Source organism: Lithohypha guttulata (assembly GCF_036872675.1).
Source record: "Lithohypha guttulata strain CCFEE 5908 chromosome Unknown scaffold_3, whole genome shotgun sequence".
In the NCBI taxonomy this organism is placed as follows: domain Eukaryota; kingdom Fungi; phylum Ascomycota; class Eurotiomycetes; order Chaetothyriales; family Trichomeriaceae; genus Lithohypha; species Lithohypha guttulata.
The window spans coordinates 2,742,748-2,759,607 of NW_027042752.1; the positions used below are offsets into that span (position 1 = coordinate 2,742,748).

At 50.0% G+C, this 16,860-nt stretch overlaps 4 protein-coding genes across 4 annotated transcripts; all 4 read left to right on the plus strand.

Moving 5' to 3' along the window:
* Positions 1-431: 431 nt before the first annotated feature.
* On the plus strand, positions 432-5,022 carry SIN3_2 (Transcriptional regulatory protein sin3; the record flags this gene model as incomplete). The annotated part of the gene is made up of 3 exons (XM_064899134.1): positions 432-523; positions 596-1,853; positions 1,957-5,022. 3 exons carry the CDS (start codon positions 432-434, stop codon positions 5,020-5,022), a joined length of 4,416 nt encoding a protein of 1,471 aa, XP_064755091.1.
* Positions 5,023-6,582: 1,560 nt separating this feature from the next.
* On the plus strand, positions 6,583-8,815 carry LTR64_004791 (uncharacterized protein; the record flags this gene model as incomplete). The annotated part of the gene is made up of 2 exons (XM_064899135.1): positions 6,583-7,426; positions 7,479-8,815. The coding sequence occupies 2 exons, from the start codon at positions 6,583-6,585 to the stop codon at positions 8,813-8,815; spliced, it is 2,181 nt and encodes a 726-aa protein (XP_064755092.1).
* Positions 8,816-9,460: 645 nt separating this feature from the next.
* LTR64_004792 (uncharacterized protein) lies at positions 9,461-11,920 on the plus strand (the record flags this gene model as incomplete). Its single annotated transcript, XM_064899136.1, has 1 exon — positions 9,461-11,920. The coding sequence occupies one exon, from the start codon at positions 9,461-9,463 to the stop codon at positions 11,918-11,920; it is 2,460 nt and encodes an 819-aa protein (XP_064755093.1).
* Positions 11,921-13,339: 1,419 nt separating this feature from the next.
* On the plus strand, positions 13,340-16,773 carry LSK1 (serine/threonine protein kinase, CMGC, CDC2/CDK subfamily; the record flags this gene model as incomplete). The annotated part of the gene is made up of 2 exons (XM_064899137.1): positions 13,340-14,577; positions 14,625-16,773. 2 exons carry the CDS (start codon positions 13,340-13,342, stop codon positions 16,771-16,773), a joined length of 3,387 nt encoding a protein of 1,128 aa, XP_064755094.1.
* Positions 16,774-16,860: the final 87 nt, after the last annotated feature.

Below are 16,860 nucleotides of genomic sequence, written 5' to 3' on the forward strand. Positions count from 1 at the left end.
ATCCAATGCTGTGAAGCTTCAATTCTTGCTCATCATGATCACTATGTAGATTCGTAGCGCTGCAAACAAATCTGCAGCGCAAAGCTCGTGTTGAAGGTAGGAAAATATATTCCCATCGGTAGTGGAGATAATGACGGAACGGAAGGTTTAAGGTATTCTTTAGCGCACGTGTCCCTGGCTCACGAGCTTATTACGAGCCTGAGGACCTGATTCAATAACCAAACATTCAAGTTTCAATATCACACGCTTCTGGTCGTTCATATTCGAGCTTAAAAGGTCGATCGATCGCAGATATTCACCACGCTTTCTGCTCTCCTCGATTAAACCTGCAGGCGCAATCCTGAAGCAACATGCCGCAGTGAAGGCAGTTGAGAGCAAACATCCACCTTCGCTAACGCAGCATCTGCGTGTTTCCTATTCGACAAAGGGCAATGAATCAGGCTCCTGGCGACCATTGGCGTGGCCAAGGTCCTCCCTCGTCCGGCGAGAATCAGCAAGCAAACCGGCCGTATGGCGCGTTCGGGTAAGAAAGCAACAAAATCGGCCTGCTACACACTCCAAACAGTTGTCGTTCAATGTGCTAATCATCAATCAGGTCTGGCAACGGATCAACGCAGCAGCCTCACGTCCTGCCTCCACCGCCATCCTCTGGCTTCCCACTTCAGCACGGTCAACCACAGTCTGGCCATGCAGGCGACAGACTCTCGATAGCAGACTTGACCGCAGGAGTTCCCGCACAGTCTCAGTACAACACTGCACCTCCTCCAGCACATTCACAATCACACCCTATAAGCTCACTGTCAGCTAATCTCCCACATCAGTCCCCAGAATATGGAAATCGAGAGCGGGAAATCAGAGAATTACGTGCTCGTGAGGAGATGCGTGAGCGAGAACGACAAGAAAGAGAAGCCAGAGACAGACATCTTGAACGTCTATCTAGAGAACAACAGCAGGCACCTCTTCAGAGCCACGTAGGCTCTCTACCACTACATCAGCCTGTGGCCTCGAAGGTTCAGGGTTCGTTGCAAGGACCTAACGGCCTCCTCGGGGGTGGAGGCGCAGGTGTTCACACCACAAACGCTCCTGTTCCCTTGTCTCAGCAATATCCTCAGCATCAACTGCCACCGCAGAGTGCAGCTCCGAATTACCTGACCCAACCACCACCGGCTACAGCCCACTCAAACATCGCAGGTGGTCAACAACCAATACTCAATGACGCATTGAGCTATCTAGATCAAGTCAAAGTCCGCTTTAGTGATCAGCCAGATGTTTACAATCGTTTTCTGGACATTATGAAGGATTTCAAGAGTCAGGCAATCGACACTCCAGGAGTGATCTCTAGAGTCTCCGAACTTTTCAACGGTCATCCTGAATTGATTCAGGGCTTCAACACTTTCCTACCTCCCGGATATCGTATAGAGTGCGGTACCGCAGATAACCCCGACGCGATAAGAGTCACTACACCTTCGGGCACCATATCCCATTCGTTACAGAACAGGAACCGCGACCCATTTGACACAATGCCGCCGGCTGGTCTTCCTAGACAAGATACTGTCGAAAGCACTCGTAGTTGGGCACAGCAGATCTCTCCTGCTGCACGTCACGCTCGACTGCCGGGCTACGATCCTGATTCCGAGGCAATGCTACAAGATCAGAGAAACGTCTCGCAGCTGCAGAACGCTGCATCCGCCGCCGCGAACGGCCACACAAGGCCTGCTCAAGGCTCCTCACCAATACCAGGCCAGCAAGGTCTGTACCCCCAGCAAGCCAGTCTTTTTGGAAACGGCGCTGATATCAAGCGTGGTGGCCCAGTCGAATTCAACCACGCGATAAGTTATGTAAACAAGATCAAGGTAAGTTTTCTAATTTGGATCCACCTGCGTCCACAAATTAGTGTGCATTTTAGTGACAAAGCCAACTTCATTAAAAGGTGGATGCTAACCACGTTTATTGCAGAACCGATTTGTCCAGCAGCCTGAGATCTACAAGCAGTTCTTGGAAATCCTCCAGACATATCAACGAGAATCAAAACCAATACAAGACGTCTATGCTCAAGTAACTCAGCTTTTCATATCGGCACCTGATTTGCTTGAAGACTTCAAACAATTTCTGCCGGAGTCGGCTGCTCACGCAAAGGCTCAAGCTGCTGCCCGCGCACAACAAGCCGATGCTGAAACGTCTTCAGCTCGGAACGAACCATATTCTGGAACTTTGCCTCAGACACAAACACCACGACCTAATCCCAAAATGCCGCCCATGGGTCAATTTGACCCTCCAAGCACGACCAAAGATAACAAGAAACGTAAGGCGCCTGTTCCTGCAGCAAGTCAGCCTCAGCCACAGAGCACACAGGAAGCACGAGGACGAGGCATGGACGCTCAACCTGCGAGCAAAAAGCAGAAATTCGACAACAAACAGAAGAATACAGAACTACCTATCGCTCCTCCGGTTGATCCAACCCTCGTGCCAGCATTACCAGAGCCGTTACCACCATCTTCCACTGCAAGCACCTCACAGGAAGAACTCGGTTTCTTTGAGCGGGCCAAGAAACAGATTGGCAACCGAGCTAGCTATGCCGAATTTCTAAAGCTCATTAACCTCTACTCGCAAGACATCATTGACAAATATGTGCTGGCTGACAGAGTACAATCTTTTATTGGTAGCCAGTCTGATCTGATGGCCTACTTTAGAGGCGTTCTTGGCATCGAAGAACAGGACGAGATTGTGGAAGCTCGTATGAGGTCAGAGACAGGCAGAGTCAATCTTGCACACTGTAGAGCTTATGGACCAAGCTATCGGCATCTCCCGAAACGAGACCAGAACAAGACCTGCAAAGGTCGTGATGGAATGTGTTACGAAGTGCTCAACGATGTCTGGGCCTCACATCCCACATGGGCGTCCGAAGACAGTGGTTTTGTTGCCCATAGGAAGAACCAGTACGAGGAGTCGTTGCACAGAATTGAGGAAGAACGACACGATTATGATTTCCACATTGAATCGTGTCTGCGCACAATTCAACTCATGGAGCCTCTTGTGCAGCAAATCAATGTCATGAGTGACGAGGGAAGGGCAAACTTTCGAGTCGATAAGACCTTTGGCGGTGCTAGCGAAGCCATACCAAAACGAGTCATACTTAAGATCTATGGCCGGGAGGTTGGTAACCAGGTACTCAACGATCTTTTCGTTCGGCCAGCTCAGGTTATGCCTACGGTGTTGAATCGCCTCAAGCAGAAACTTGAGGAATGGAAGCAGGTCCAACGAGAATGGGAAAAGGTTTGGAGGGACCAGATTAACAAACAATTCTGGAGAAGCCTCGATCATCAGGGCATTGCACAAAGAAATGCCGACAAGAAGAATTTTCAGCAAAAGACGTTGACCAGCGAGATTCAAGCAAAATACGAAGAGCAAAAACGCAGTCGTGACCAAGGCGCTCGAAGCAAGACATACCAGCTCGAATATCAGTTTGCTGATGAAGCTGTGCTCATGAACACAACGCAACTGATCCTAGCTGGTTTAGAAGTCGACAAGAGCGACATCAACAGCAATGTACAGACCAAAATTAAGAGCTGGCTGCAGGATTTCGTCGTTAAATTCTTCGGCCTTGAGCGTGAGCAGTTCATCGATGATGTCGATGCGGCTGTACAACAGGTGTTGAGCCCTTCAGAAGATCGCGTAGACGAAGCCGACAGCGACGCCCAGGCTTCTACGTCACGTAAAGCCAGGTCGGCTATCAAGACTAGCGAGTCACTCCGACATCGTGCTCTGATGAATCGCAATGGCAAAGAGGACAGCTTGGCACCTACTAGCAAAGAGTCGACTCCTGCCCCAGAAGCACCAAGCACAACTTCCACGGAGCAAGAGCACGAGCAGTCTGGACCTGAGGAGGCGATGCAGCACAGAAAATGGATCCGCCTGAACAAGACCGAGTCTCGAACGATTTTTCAAGAGCTCGAGCTGGATGATGCTTATCCGCATGAGACTTTCAATTTCTACGCCAACTCGAATCTCTATTGCTTTTTCCGTCTCTTTGAGATGCTCTACAGCAGACTTCTAGCTGTGAAGAAGGATGAGGTCGCAGTCGTCGAAGCGGTTCGGCGCTTCAAAGGAGACGGCATGGCTCCAAAAGCCGCTCTTCCATTGAGGATGGTTGATAAGACTCCCCAAGATTTTTTCAAAGAGGTCGATGGGTCGCGCACCTACTACGATCAAATTGTCGAAATGAGCTGCGAGGTACTGCTTGGCCGGGTAGATAGAGACTACCTGGAAGAAACGCTCCGTCGTTATTACAACAAGTCTGGCTGGCAGCTCTATATGGTGGACAAACATGTGCATGCCATTCTTCGCTTTCTCAACACCATCATGGTTGCGGACAGCAAGGAAAGAAGTCTTGAGATAGCCAATCTGTTCTTCAAAGACCGCGAAAGGCAGGAAACCACACGAAAGATTGAGCTACAGTATCGAAATGCAGTCAAGAGGATGTCCAAAGACCATGAAGTCTTCAGAATTACTTGGAATCCAACTGAAAAGAGCTGTACTATCCGCTTGTTCCCACCAGACGATACGACATTCGATAGCAATGAGCTATCAGATGAAGCTCAATGGCAAACATACGTGGCTTCATACACCATGTCCGAACCGACGGAAGGTATCGATCCGGCAAAAGTTCGTCGACCATATTTGCAGCGCAATATTCCACTGCAAAGCTCGAATCCTCAGATCTCGTACGCGGAGAACATTGACAGCCTCAATCACACTGACCAACAATTTGCATACATTGGTGCAGATACCTACAAGCTCTATCTTAGTGGGATATTTGCTTTTGAGCGACAAGGCGTCAGGGCATCGGGACGGTATCTCGCTGGTGAGCAAGCACAAAGTGAGCCATTTAGGGAAAAGTTCGTGCGTAATGTGATTTGGATGAAAGACCAGCCCATGGAAGCGGTTGAGGCAAGGCTGGCGGCATGGGAACGAGGTCTTCGGGAAGGGCTACAGGGCTTTGAGGATCAATTTATGGACCAATAGGGGATCTTCTAGGCATTGAGAAGGACTATTTTTCGGATTCTCTGTTGAAGCTGGGTGCATAGCAAGGTATTGTCTTGGTAGACGTTAGTGGCATTGGAATTGCTTGCATTAGTGTTGACAAGGGAGCGCGTATGCAAGGCTTTGGATTGCCGAACGATGAACAATGTAATACGCGACAGCCAATCAGAATGTACACTTATGCAGCGAATTTCCCCGACACATGCCGTGCTCGACCAGATTGAGAACGTATTTCGGATTCTTGACGCTCGGTGTGATACCTAGAGAGAAAAAGGAAGGTGATAGGACGACTGGTAGATGAGATAGCAACGGACTGTCTGTTCAATTCTCGTGTAGCATGGAAATATCGTGCGAGCTATGTTTGTGCCAAACACTGATCGCTGGAACCATAAAACTCTGAACCCCTGGGCAAAAGCTAACCTACTTCCTGCCGTTGACGTGTTTTGAGGGAACACAAAAGGCCGTTGGACTGTCTGTGTATTCGTCGACCAGTGAAGCCAAAGTTTATCACGGAAAGGAAATCGTTTAAACGCAAGACTATGTCCCGTAGAGGATGACATCTTGCACCAAGTAAATGGACCTCATGCTCGAGGTAACCAAGGCAGGAACGGGAAAAAATAAAGATTAGTCAACCTAAGAAGGAGCGATTGACCTGCTACCGAAATAAGGTTACAGACACTAGTATGTTCTTGGTTTAGCATTCGAAGCTCTAATTTCGAAAAGGAGAATTACAAAGATTCGATCCAATTTCACGGCCCAACCCTGTGCTTGCGTCTTCACCCACACACCAAGGGTGACTGACACCCGCCGTTTCAGACGCTGGTTGTTCTGGCTCGGCGCCCCCCCTCCATAGTCCTGAGCCATCAAGCTCGAACTCCTCATTTGGCAACAGACCGGGATTGCACAAGACCAAGAAGACTGCTACCAACCTTCGAGCTTGATGTCAAGTTCTGGTAGCTTCTGCTTCCAGTCCAATTGGTGACATTGACTGCACGTTCTATTCAGCTGCCATGGTAAGGGCGTGACCGCATGACTTGCTGTCCTACAGAAGACTTTGTCATACAATCTTTTCCCAGGCTTAGTTCACCAAGAAAGAGTGAAGGACGGCAAAATGACTCGAGTGAAATCATCAAATGTCGATCCCCTTGTTCATGAAGAATCATCGTCCACTCTCCCATGGCGTGTGCCAGCCCTTGTTCGGCTTAGCACCATCTTCTTTGTTGAATCCGTCCTTGGAGCTTGTCAAACATGGATCCGCTAATGCAGCCACGGCTCCCAAGCATTAGCGCCAATCACCCGCATACAATGTATATGCTTCCTCCCGCCATCTCTATGTACGTCCCTTCTGCTCGTCCTCTTCAAAGGCTTGCGCACGATCAACGTCGAGCTCTTTGAAAGCCTCAAGGCGTCGAATACCACACTCTTTTCCCACTACCGCGTCACTCCTTTCGCGGGCATTCGTTTCGGTTTCGAAAACACGAACATCAAAAACTTACCAGGTGTAAACATAATAAAAATCTCTGAAGTCCGGAGCATTTCATCATGAAGGCGGTGACATTTGCGGCTGCGGCCGCCCTTTTGGGCTCAGTGTCCGCTGATGGATGGGAAGGCTGGTCCAACTCGACTGACCCATCTACAACCTCGAAGACAACCAGCACGAGCAGCACTACCACCGATGTCGATTCTTCGGCCTGGACTGCCTGGACATCTGGGTCAACCTCTAGCACATCAACGGAGAGCACTACGTCCTCATCCGCCGACCCTGCCACATGGAGTGCATGGTCAGTCACGAGCAGTACCTCCTCTGGTACAACAAGCACAAGCAGCACACCCAAGGCTTCCACAAGTACCAGCTCTGACCCAGCAGGCTGGGGCGCATGGTCAAGCAGCAGCAGCAGCACCACCAAGAGCAGCGTGTCCGGATCCACGACCTCTACTACTGCCTCCGACCCTGCTACATGGACGGCATGGGACCCAAGCTCTACACAGTGCACAACAACGGTGACCTCGACGTACACGCCAACTTACACCACTACCATTGGAGGAAACCCAGATGGTTCAGTCACAAAGACAGTCACATCAACCAGCACACAGTGGTTTACTGTCACAGTCTACTCGGCTGATGGTGGTGAGACCTGGTCTGCCTGGAACACTGGGGCTGCTTCTACTCCAGCCGTTTCTACAGCCACAGACTCCAAGACTGTAGTTGTGTCTAGCACGATCACAAAGACTGCGAGCGCAAGCACATCAACTGCAAGCGGCAACAGCGACCCGGCTGCTTCTTGGAGTGCGTGGTCATCTATTGCTACTCCTGTTGCCGCTGTTGGTGGCGACCCCAATGGAAACTGCAAGATCCAGATCAGTGTCTCTTATGGTCCACCAGTTTGTAAGTTACATGGAAGATGATGTTGGTCGAAAATTGCTAACGTTATGTGCAGGGTTCCCTACTCCGGTAATTGCTACTTCAGTCAACTCGACTGCATGGGGCCAGTGGGACAGCGCAACCTCCAGCACACCTGCCGTGCAGACCAGCACCGATCCTGCGACATGGGCCGTTTGGTCGTCAACAAGCTCGAGCTCGAGCACTCCCGCTGTAAAGACATCAACTTCCGCGGATCCAAGCACTTGGGCTGTTTGGTCTTCAACTAGCAGCACCCCTGCTGTCAAGACTTCGACCAGCAGCACACCTTCGATCGTCGTGTCGACTGATCCTGCCACATGGGGCGCTTGGGGCTCGTCGTCTTCGTCTAGCACTCCAGCTGTCAAGACATCCACAAGCACAGATCCGGCCTCCTCATGGACTGCCTGGACCGCCAGCACCTCAAGCACTCCTGCTGTGAAGACGTCGACAAGCAGCGATCCTGCTTCGTCTTGGACTGCCTGGACTGATAGTGCCTCAAGCACTTCGTCAGTCAAAGCTAGCACAACCTCTGGTTCAACGTCTTCCACAGGCTCGAGCGGCTGGTCTCAGAACGGAGGCAGCATCAGCTCCAACGGCAACAAGTTCGGCATGACCTATTCTCCCTACACTGCTGAGGGTGGCTGCAAGGATGCCTCCACAGTCTCTGCCGATATCGCTAAGCTCGCTGCCAAGGGCTTCACCTCTGTCCGAGTCTACAGCACTGACTGCTCCACTCTAGAGAATGTTGGCACTGCGGCCAGGAAAAGTGGCATCAAGGTCATCCTCGGGGTTTTCATCTCGGACACTGGTATCTCCGGTGCTCAACCTCAAGTCGATGCCATTGCCAAGTGGGCTCAATGGGACCTTGTCGAACTGATCATTGTTGGTAATGAGGCCGTTTTTCAAGGTCGCTGCTCCGCTGCAGACCTTGCTGGCTTTATCAAATCCGCCAAAACTGCTTTCGTCACCGCCGGCTACAAGGGCGCTGTCTCCACTACTGACGAGCTCTCTATCTGGCAGAGTCAGGGCTCAGCTTGGTGTGACGTCGTCGACGTTGTCACCGCCAATCTGTACGCTTTCTTCAATGCTGACACTGCTGCTTCGGACGCTGGCAGCTTTATCCAAGCTCAGATCAAGGACTTGAGCAAGGTGTGCCCAGGCAAGGAAGTCTACGTGATGGAATCTGGCTGGCCATCCGCTGGTAACGCCAACGGAAAGGCTGTGCCATCGCCCGAGAACCAGGCTACTGCCATCAAAGGCATCCAAGCCGCCGTTGGCGCTAAGGTTGTCTTCTTCTCGTTTGAGGACGAGGCATGGAAGAAGCCTGGTCAGTTCGGTGTTGAGCAGCACTGGGGTTGCTCTGAGGTCTTCTAGATGACTTTATGACTCTAGCATGATAGCACTTTGCTAGCTGCTTTTTTTGTGTATTAACATTGCGGGCAGAACTTGATTGTTCTAAGCTGCGCGTGGAGAGATAGTGAGGTGTAGCTAGAGCAAGCGATTTAGTAGTTGAGATATCTGAATATTGTATCTTACACATAAACAACTGGCTCAGGACTTGTTTCTTGTGTTATGCTTATGCTTTCAAGTAGATACCTTGATGATAATCGACGCCATTTCATCGGCTAACCTTCTTTCCAGCGGAGGACCATTGCGGATCTCGTTCCAAAGTGAGAGTTGACAGCACCTTCAGCCTGTCTTGAATCCATCGAATTTATCTGTGTAATATCGCACGTGAGCAACCGGTGTGAGGAAGTCTCTATGCAGGGCACTGGCACTTGCCCCAACTTCACCTGCTCGCGTTTGTTTGTTTCAGCCTAGCTCGCGCGTTGAACGTGCTCGATAACTCAAATTCATGCTCGCTGTAGTGCGAATTCACACGATGTTTCTACAGTGAAGGACAGTCACTACTGTACAAACGCGATATTTCTTTCCCTTGTCCTACCTGACAGTACTTCTCATTTTTCTTTTCGTACGCCATTGCTCATGTCCACGTCCACAAGTACACCAATTCTCAAGATGAGCACAATAGATTCAGGCCACACGCTGTCCCTGCTAGATCTCAGCGACGAGATTCTGCTACTAATCGTCAGCCAGCTCGACCGCCACGACGATGTTCTACAAGCGCGACTCGCGTGCAGGAAGATCAAGGACCTCTGCGAAACTTACATGTACAGAAATGTGATGCTTACCTTACCAGAAGAAGTTACAGAGAAATGGTCGACCAAACTTCAGACAATGCCACCAAGCATCCTCTTAACGAAACATCTCACCATACTCAATCAGAACAGAAAACCTAGTGGCTTTTTCTACGACAACACCATTGCGAGGCCTAACTCTTATCGCATTTTCAGATGGAACCTTCTTGAAGAAGCAGCCCACGATAGCAACAAGGAATTTGCGCAGGCGGCTTTCTTCAACGGTGTGAAGTTCTTCTGGCACATCAGACTCCCCCAAGATCAGCTAGTGTCCTTTATTTGGCGACATGCCACTACGCTATCACTCCAAATGGTACAGGACATCCTTCTGAAGCACGCGAAAAGCCTTGAACGCATGGAAGTATCCATGATTTCTCCACCTATGGCACCGACTGTCTCTGAGTTTGCCGCAGCAATTACAAAGAAGAGCTTCCCGAAATTCCGCGCCCTGACATACAATGGTCTAAGCCATACGGAACCTATCGAACTCAACAACCCAGAAGCAGGTGGAAGATTTAGGATGATCCGACCACTCTTCCGGAAAGTATACAATACTTTGAAAGAGCTAACGTTATCGCAAGATCACTGCATCAGCCAGGTCGGAAAGACGCCCTTGATCAATGGCCGTGAATATCCAAACGATTTTCTTTGCACGCTCAATGAGCTCTACACGCACCCTAAGCACGATCCATGCGATTCATCCCGGCCAGCAGTCTGTCTCAACCTCGAGAAGCTCGAATTGGGCGGATTCAACATAGCTTCGCTATTCGACGTGCCTACTAACATCACGGCATCACCACGAGTTCGGGTATCTCTATCGCACCTACGACGCTTGATACTCAACGATTGTCATAACTCCGAAGCCCTTCTCAGAGAAATGACTTCGCGCTATAAGGAAATCAACCTCACCGAGTTTGGCTTTCGGTATACAGAAGCTGAGGGCGATATGGACGGTGAAACGATACCGAAAGAGCTGTCTGCGGCTCTTGCAGTTTTTCTTCAGTCATTCCAGGGTCTTGAAATACTCAGCCTGTTGTGGCACAGTGAGGTACCCATCGACCGTATCGCCACGGCCATAAGTCGAGCGGCTATGCACCATGTAGCTACCCTCGAAGTATACACTCTTGCCTTGCGACAATCCAGAGAAAACAACGAAGACGGTCCATACCTGAGATTTTCTACCGAGCTCTATGCGCCAGTATCATGGGTGAGTACACTTTCAGCCTCTGAGAAGCCTAAACTCCGAGAGTTCAGCATGGTGCTGCCAAAAGAGTTGTCTATAGGTGGCTATTTATGCCTTCGATCACTTTCGCAATTCGATGAGCTACGAACTGTCCACATTCGCAACTTCCCACCTATTCAGCAATTTCCCGAGACATTTCCGCCTCGAACCAGAGATGGGTTCTGGCGCGACAGTAGGGGTGCTGTCACCATGGAGGCGATAAGTGCAGGAGCAATATTTGCAGAACACATCGCTTTGCCCTACTATGGCCTGCTACACGATAATGCTCATCATGGTGCAGAGGCGTCGTCGAAAGATTTTGCAGCGAGTTTGCAATCCATTAGCGACCACTGGGGGCTGCAGAAGCTTGCCGATCAACATGCTCTCCGGAGAGATCAAATGCTATTGAGTGGCGCTCGAGTCAGGCCTCTCTTCCGGACTAGTGTTCCGATTGGCGACATCACACCTCGTATACTAGAGCAGAAAGCTGAAACAGACTATCATTTTGCGGACATTATGAGAAGAGTCAAGGCGCAAAGCGCCTCCATTGAAGAGAACATGTACTATCAAGAATATGTAGTCCGAATCAGAACAGTCCTTGGCTATGACAAACCATCGGACGACGACAAGCCTAAGCTACGACTACTGGTAGTGGGAGAGTGGCGATATCGTGATCAGATGAACCTCACCGGTCCACGAACCTGGGACCCTGAGGCATGGTCATTGTCAGAGTCTACACGATCCCGTGTTACAGAAGCATCCGTCGACGAGGACGACGATGACGAGGACGATCTCGGCGACCTCGACGATTCAGAAGATGAGATGGATAATCTACGCCGAGAGAGACGTGTACCATTACGCCTCCGAAGCGGTTTCAAAAAGGAATTCGATGTCTGCTTGCTGCCCATCTTCTTCAAGGTCGATTGGCATGCCGAAAAGGACAAGAAAGACAAGAAGTGGAGATGGAAAGCTAAGCTGACTGTGCTGGAGCAGAGTACGCTGGAGGGATATACAACGCTGGGTGATGTGAAGGGTCTTGACTTTGCTTGGCAGAATTAGAGGTGAGTACGAGGTTGGGCCGGGTTAATGAGAAGCCTGGAGGAGTTTCGGGAATGGTCAGCATGACGAAGTACAGAAGGAATACGATGGCGTTATTTTTCTTCACTTCCTTTAAGGGAAGATATGGACATGGTATGCGAATGATTACAGCGAGGCGCAGGGATTGTCCACTGTGCAGGGATTTCGATGCATAATACAGGACATGCGCAAAAAGACACAAGTAATGAATTAAGCTTTATCTTCCTTGACGCTGCAGCTCTTTCTTTTATGCACAGAACAAAGCAGCAATGGGAGTCAGCTGACAATCATAACCTGCGTCAGTGAAAATTCACAACTGAGCATATAGGACGAAATTGAAGAGCTCAATCGTTCGTATGCTGACCTCCACTTCAATTGATCTCTGGCCGCTCCTGCTCTTGCTGAACTTTGACCTGCTCTCTCCTCGCATCAATATTGTAGCCCAGCAAACCATCAGTTCTTCAGTACTTCTTGAGCGCTAGTCTCACAAGATATCCATGCGATGCTTGCACAATTTGGCGATATCGTCTTCAAGACTGATGTAGGAGTAACAATCGATAACGAATCGTCACGTCTCTGATCGTGGTGTTCCTGCAGAAAGTTAGGTACTTCAACCGTTGTCTAGACCACTGTGAATGAATCTATCGTGGGTAAAGTTCATTTATTCAATTCTTCGTACACAAATTTCGAATTCCAGCTCTGACAAGCTTGCGATAGCCTGGAGTAATAGGTTCTGAAAGAGATAAGAACAAGTCATGTCCAGCCACCTGGGATTGAAGTTGTTGTGGTTGGTGGAATGGCTGATTCGAGGTTTCAACGATACGTGTAGGACGGACAATCGTCCGGTCTGGGTCTCGTTAGTAGAAGGTTCTGATTGTGCCTTGATTTGGGCACTCTTTCAAAGCCAGATACTGCAAATGAAGTGAGTGAAACGTGTAGGGATAAACAGCGATAGGATTCAAGTGAGCCGTCCACGTTGTCAGCACAGTCATCAAGGTTTGGAAAATATTCCAGGACACTTTAGCAAGGCTCAATTGACACGAGGAAGTCGCAACCGTGACTCGATCATTGCCAGCCTGCACTTGCTGGAACAGATATTACACTCGCTTTATTTACGAACGTAATTGCGGGGCCCTCTCCGTTGACCTTTATCCATTCACTGCACATAAGAACTTAATTAGTCAAATACTTCTATTAAGTATTGTTTATCATTCTTCGTCAGAGAAACTCGGTGGTTGACTCTGCTACTGTCTGGAAAGTTGAAGGAAACGTGGCAGCGACACGAGGTCCTAGCCCTGATCATCTCAGACCTCTAAGCGACGAAACTTTCGAGAACATTGATACAGAGGAAAGGCAAGCATCGTGATGGGTAAATCAAACAGAGGAAAGAAAAGCCATAACATGGCCTCGAAACACGGTCGAGGTGGACGAGGTGGATTTGCGCCATTTGAACCACGAATCCGCCGAAACTCTGCTACGGCGAACCACACCAACGATATCGACCACGCCCGTCATATGGCTGAGAACGAGGTCGACCATCAGAATAATTTGGATAATGACCTTCACGAACCGGCGCGTCTGTCTATGGCCGTTCGCCAGGGAAAATCACCAATGACGAATAAATGGCGCACTGAAGGAAACCAGCGCAATCGAAATCAACGTCCGCCTCGAGAGCGTGAGGAAAGAAGTCGATCTCCTCTTTCTCGTCGAATTGAAGGGCCTCCTCCAGGCAGAGATCGCTTTGAGAGAGACGACTTCCAAAACAGGCCTACTCGTAAACGCGACCACTCCTCTGGTCCGCGTAGACCACCACCTCGAAGGACATCTTTGTCCCCTGCCGAATCACCTCGTCCACAGCCAGGCCGCAGATATCATCCGCCAGAATCAGCATATACATCACGAGAGTCGTCGCCTACACGTTTTCCAAAGCGAAGGCGGACTAGGAGTCCGTCACGTTCAGATTGGAGTGACAGAGGATTTGATGATAGAAGGCGCTTCAGCCGGTCAAGGAGCAGGGAAAGATTCGATCCACGAGGAACACGGCCAGGCAGTCGGCGGGAGTTTTCTCCTAGGCGAAGTTCACCTCCACGGCCTGCTGGTCGCCCTGCAACAAGACACGCGCCTCCAGAGGTAGATACCTATATTCCTGAGAGAAGGCGGCCTGTATCACCACCAAGACGTGGTCCAAGAAGATCATCCTCTCCACGACAGAGGAGTATCACCCCCCCTTTTCGTAGAAGATCACCGTCTCCTCCATCCCGGAGGTATCCTTCGCGACCTGGTTCACCATCGTCCTACCACGATTCTCCTCTTCCCAGCCGCAGGGGTCCACCTAGGAAGTTCACTCCCGAGCCTCAATACCGGGGCAAGCCGGTTTCGCGAACTCCCTCTCCGGCTAGAGAATTTGATCGTGAATCTATGGATGGTCCTTTTGCTGTGCGAGGACATTATGGCAACCCGAACTACGTGCCTCGTGGTCGAGGTCAAAGACCCTACCACAATAATCGTGGCTCCTATAGAGCTTCATCAATAGCTGTCTCACCAAATAGCTCTCATCATGGTTCACCACAATCCAATACATTGTACCGTGGTGGTCGAGGTGGATGGAACGGACCACAGCAACCATACAACCAGCAACAGTAAGCCCCTCTGACTCATGCTAACAGGTGATGCTAACCTTGTCAAGTTCGAATACCCAGGCTCATCGACAGAACAACTTCTCTGGAGCTGGCCAATCACAAGAAGAATATTTTCGAAGTCAGCAGCCGCCACCTCCGAACCATCCTCAGAACACTCAGCAAAATAGACCCTATCGTGGTGGACGTGGTCAGCAAAGAGGAGCTCATCCTGCACAGCATGGTCAAGATAGAAGATTCTCTGGTCAAGACTACCCAGAAAGCAATACATCACAGCGAGGACGAGGGGGCGCTTTTAGTAATGCGCCTTGGAACCAGAGAGGAAGAGGAGGAGCCTCTACACAGGCAGGTCCTGGCTCAAATTCTCTACGACGTTCGCCTGCTCCTCCTCATCAGGGTCCGCGAGATACAACATCAACACCGAGAGAATTAACAGCAGCTCAGACAGTTCGTGATACACGGATAGACGATGACGAACACAGAGAGCCTGAAAATAATGGATTGCCTTTAGACACACCCTCGGGACCTAAAGACACATCGAAGATCAGCTTCGCCTTCAAACAAAAGCCACCTCCACAATCTCCTGTAAGACCTCCTCCTGCAGATCTCTCGGAAACAGTCAAAGCTCCTCCTACAAAGCCTGCCCTTGACCGTCCGCCACCTACTCAACCTCGTGGGAACAAGTTTCAAGATCACAGGCCTTACAACCAAACCCAGAACTTCAATCAGAACAACCATCGGACACACTTGGACCGCAGAAAAGATGACCAAGAGCCGGCATTTCGACCTCCAAAAGGGCCAGCAGCACAACCTCAATACCATGCCGAAAGAACCAAACCTCCTAATGCGCAACCTCCCTCTCGACCTCGATCCAGATCACCTCCTACACAGCCTGCCAAGAAGCTTAAATCCGAGACTCCTGCTAAGCCTACCCTCACTCCTGCAATGGCTGCCAGTGAGAGTGTCTACTACCGCAAGCCAGGCAACGAATCTGTTGTTGGTGCAGGCACGTACGGCAAGGTCTTCAAAGCTATTCATATTTTTACTAAAGATCTAGTGGCGCTCAAGAAGATCCGCATGGAAGGCGAACGTGACGGGTTCCCGATTACTGCTGTGCGTGAGATCAAACTTCTACAGAACTTGAGGCATAATCATGTCGTTGAGCTAATGGAGGTCATGGTTGAGAAGAATGAGTGCTTCATGGTCTTCGAATACATGAGTCACGATATGACGGGTCTAATCAATCACCCGACATTCAAGCTATCGGATGCACACAAGAAAGACTTAGGCAGACAGATGTTTGAGGGTCTCGAGTTTCTACATCGACGCTGTGTGATGCACAGAGACATCAAGGCTGCAAATCTTCTGATATCAAATAGAGGCCAACTGAAATATGCTGACTTTGGGCTTGCAAGGTTCTACACCAAAAGCAGGAAACTGGACTATACCAATCGAGTAATCACAATCTGGTACAGGCCACCTGAGTTGCTCCTTGGTGAAACACAATACGGACCTGCAGTGGATATATGGTCGGCTGCATGTGTATTTATGGAAATGTTTACCCGTAAGGCCATCTTCCCTGGGGAAGGAGGTGAGCTGAGCCAACTTGACAAGATCTACAACATGCTTGGAACTCCAAGTAAAACTGAATGGCCAGGTATAGCAGAAATGCCATGGTACGAGCTCATGCACCCAGCCACCGCCACGACTTCTTCTGGTGAGAAGAGAAAACGCTTATTCGAGCAGCAATACAGTGATGTCCTCAGCCCCGCAGCCATGGATCTCGTCTCTCAAATCTTCCAGTATGATCCTGCCCAGCGACCTGACGCAGCCACAATCCTAGAGCACGACTATTTTTGCGTGGAAGCACCCGAGGCCAGACAGGCAGTGGAGCTAGCCGACGTTGGCGGCGACTGGCACGAATACGAAAGCAAAGCACACAGGAAAGAGAACGAGAGACGAGAGAAGGAAAGGCGTAAGGAAGAACATGCCAAGGAACGTGAGAAGAGGAAAGTGAAAGATGCTGGACTTGATTCTTCGACTGCTGAGCACGGTGGTAAGAAGCATAAGAGTGACAGGGACAGGGACAGAGATAGTCAAGGTGCAAGGGTCGATGACGCTCCTGCTGCGCCTATGCCCGTAGGCGAAGAAGACGATATGAGTGATGGGGAGGGAAGTGCTAGGATGAGTATGTCTTAGAGAGAAACGATCAGTGCAGACGATAGGTTTTGGGGCAAGGATGGAGTTTCTCTGCATGAAATGTTCGCGACTATGTTGGTTAGGAGC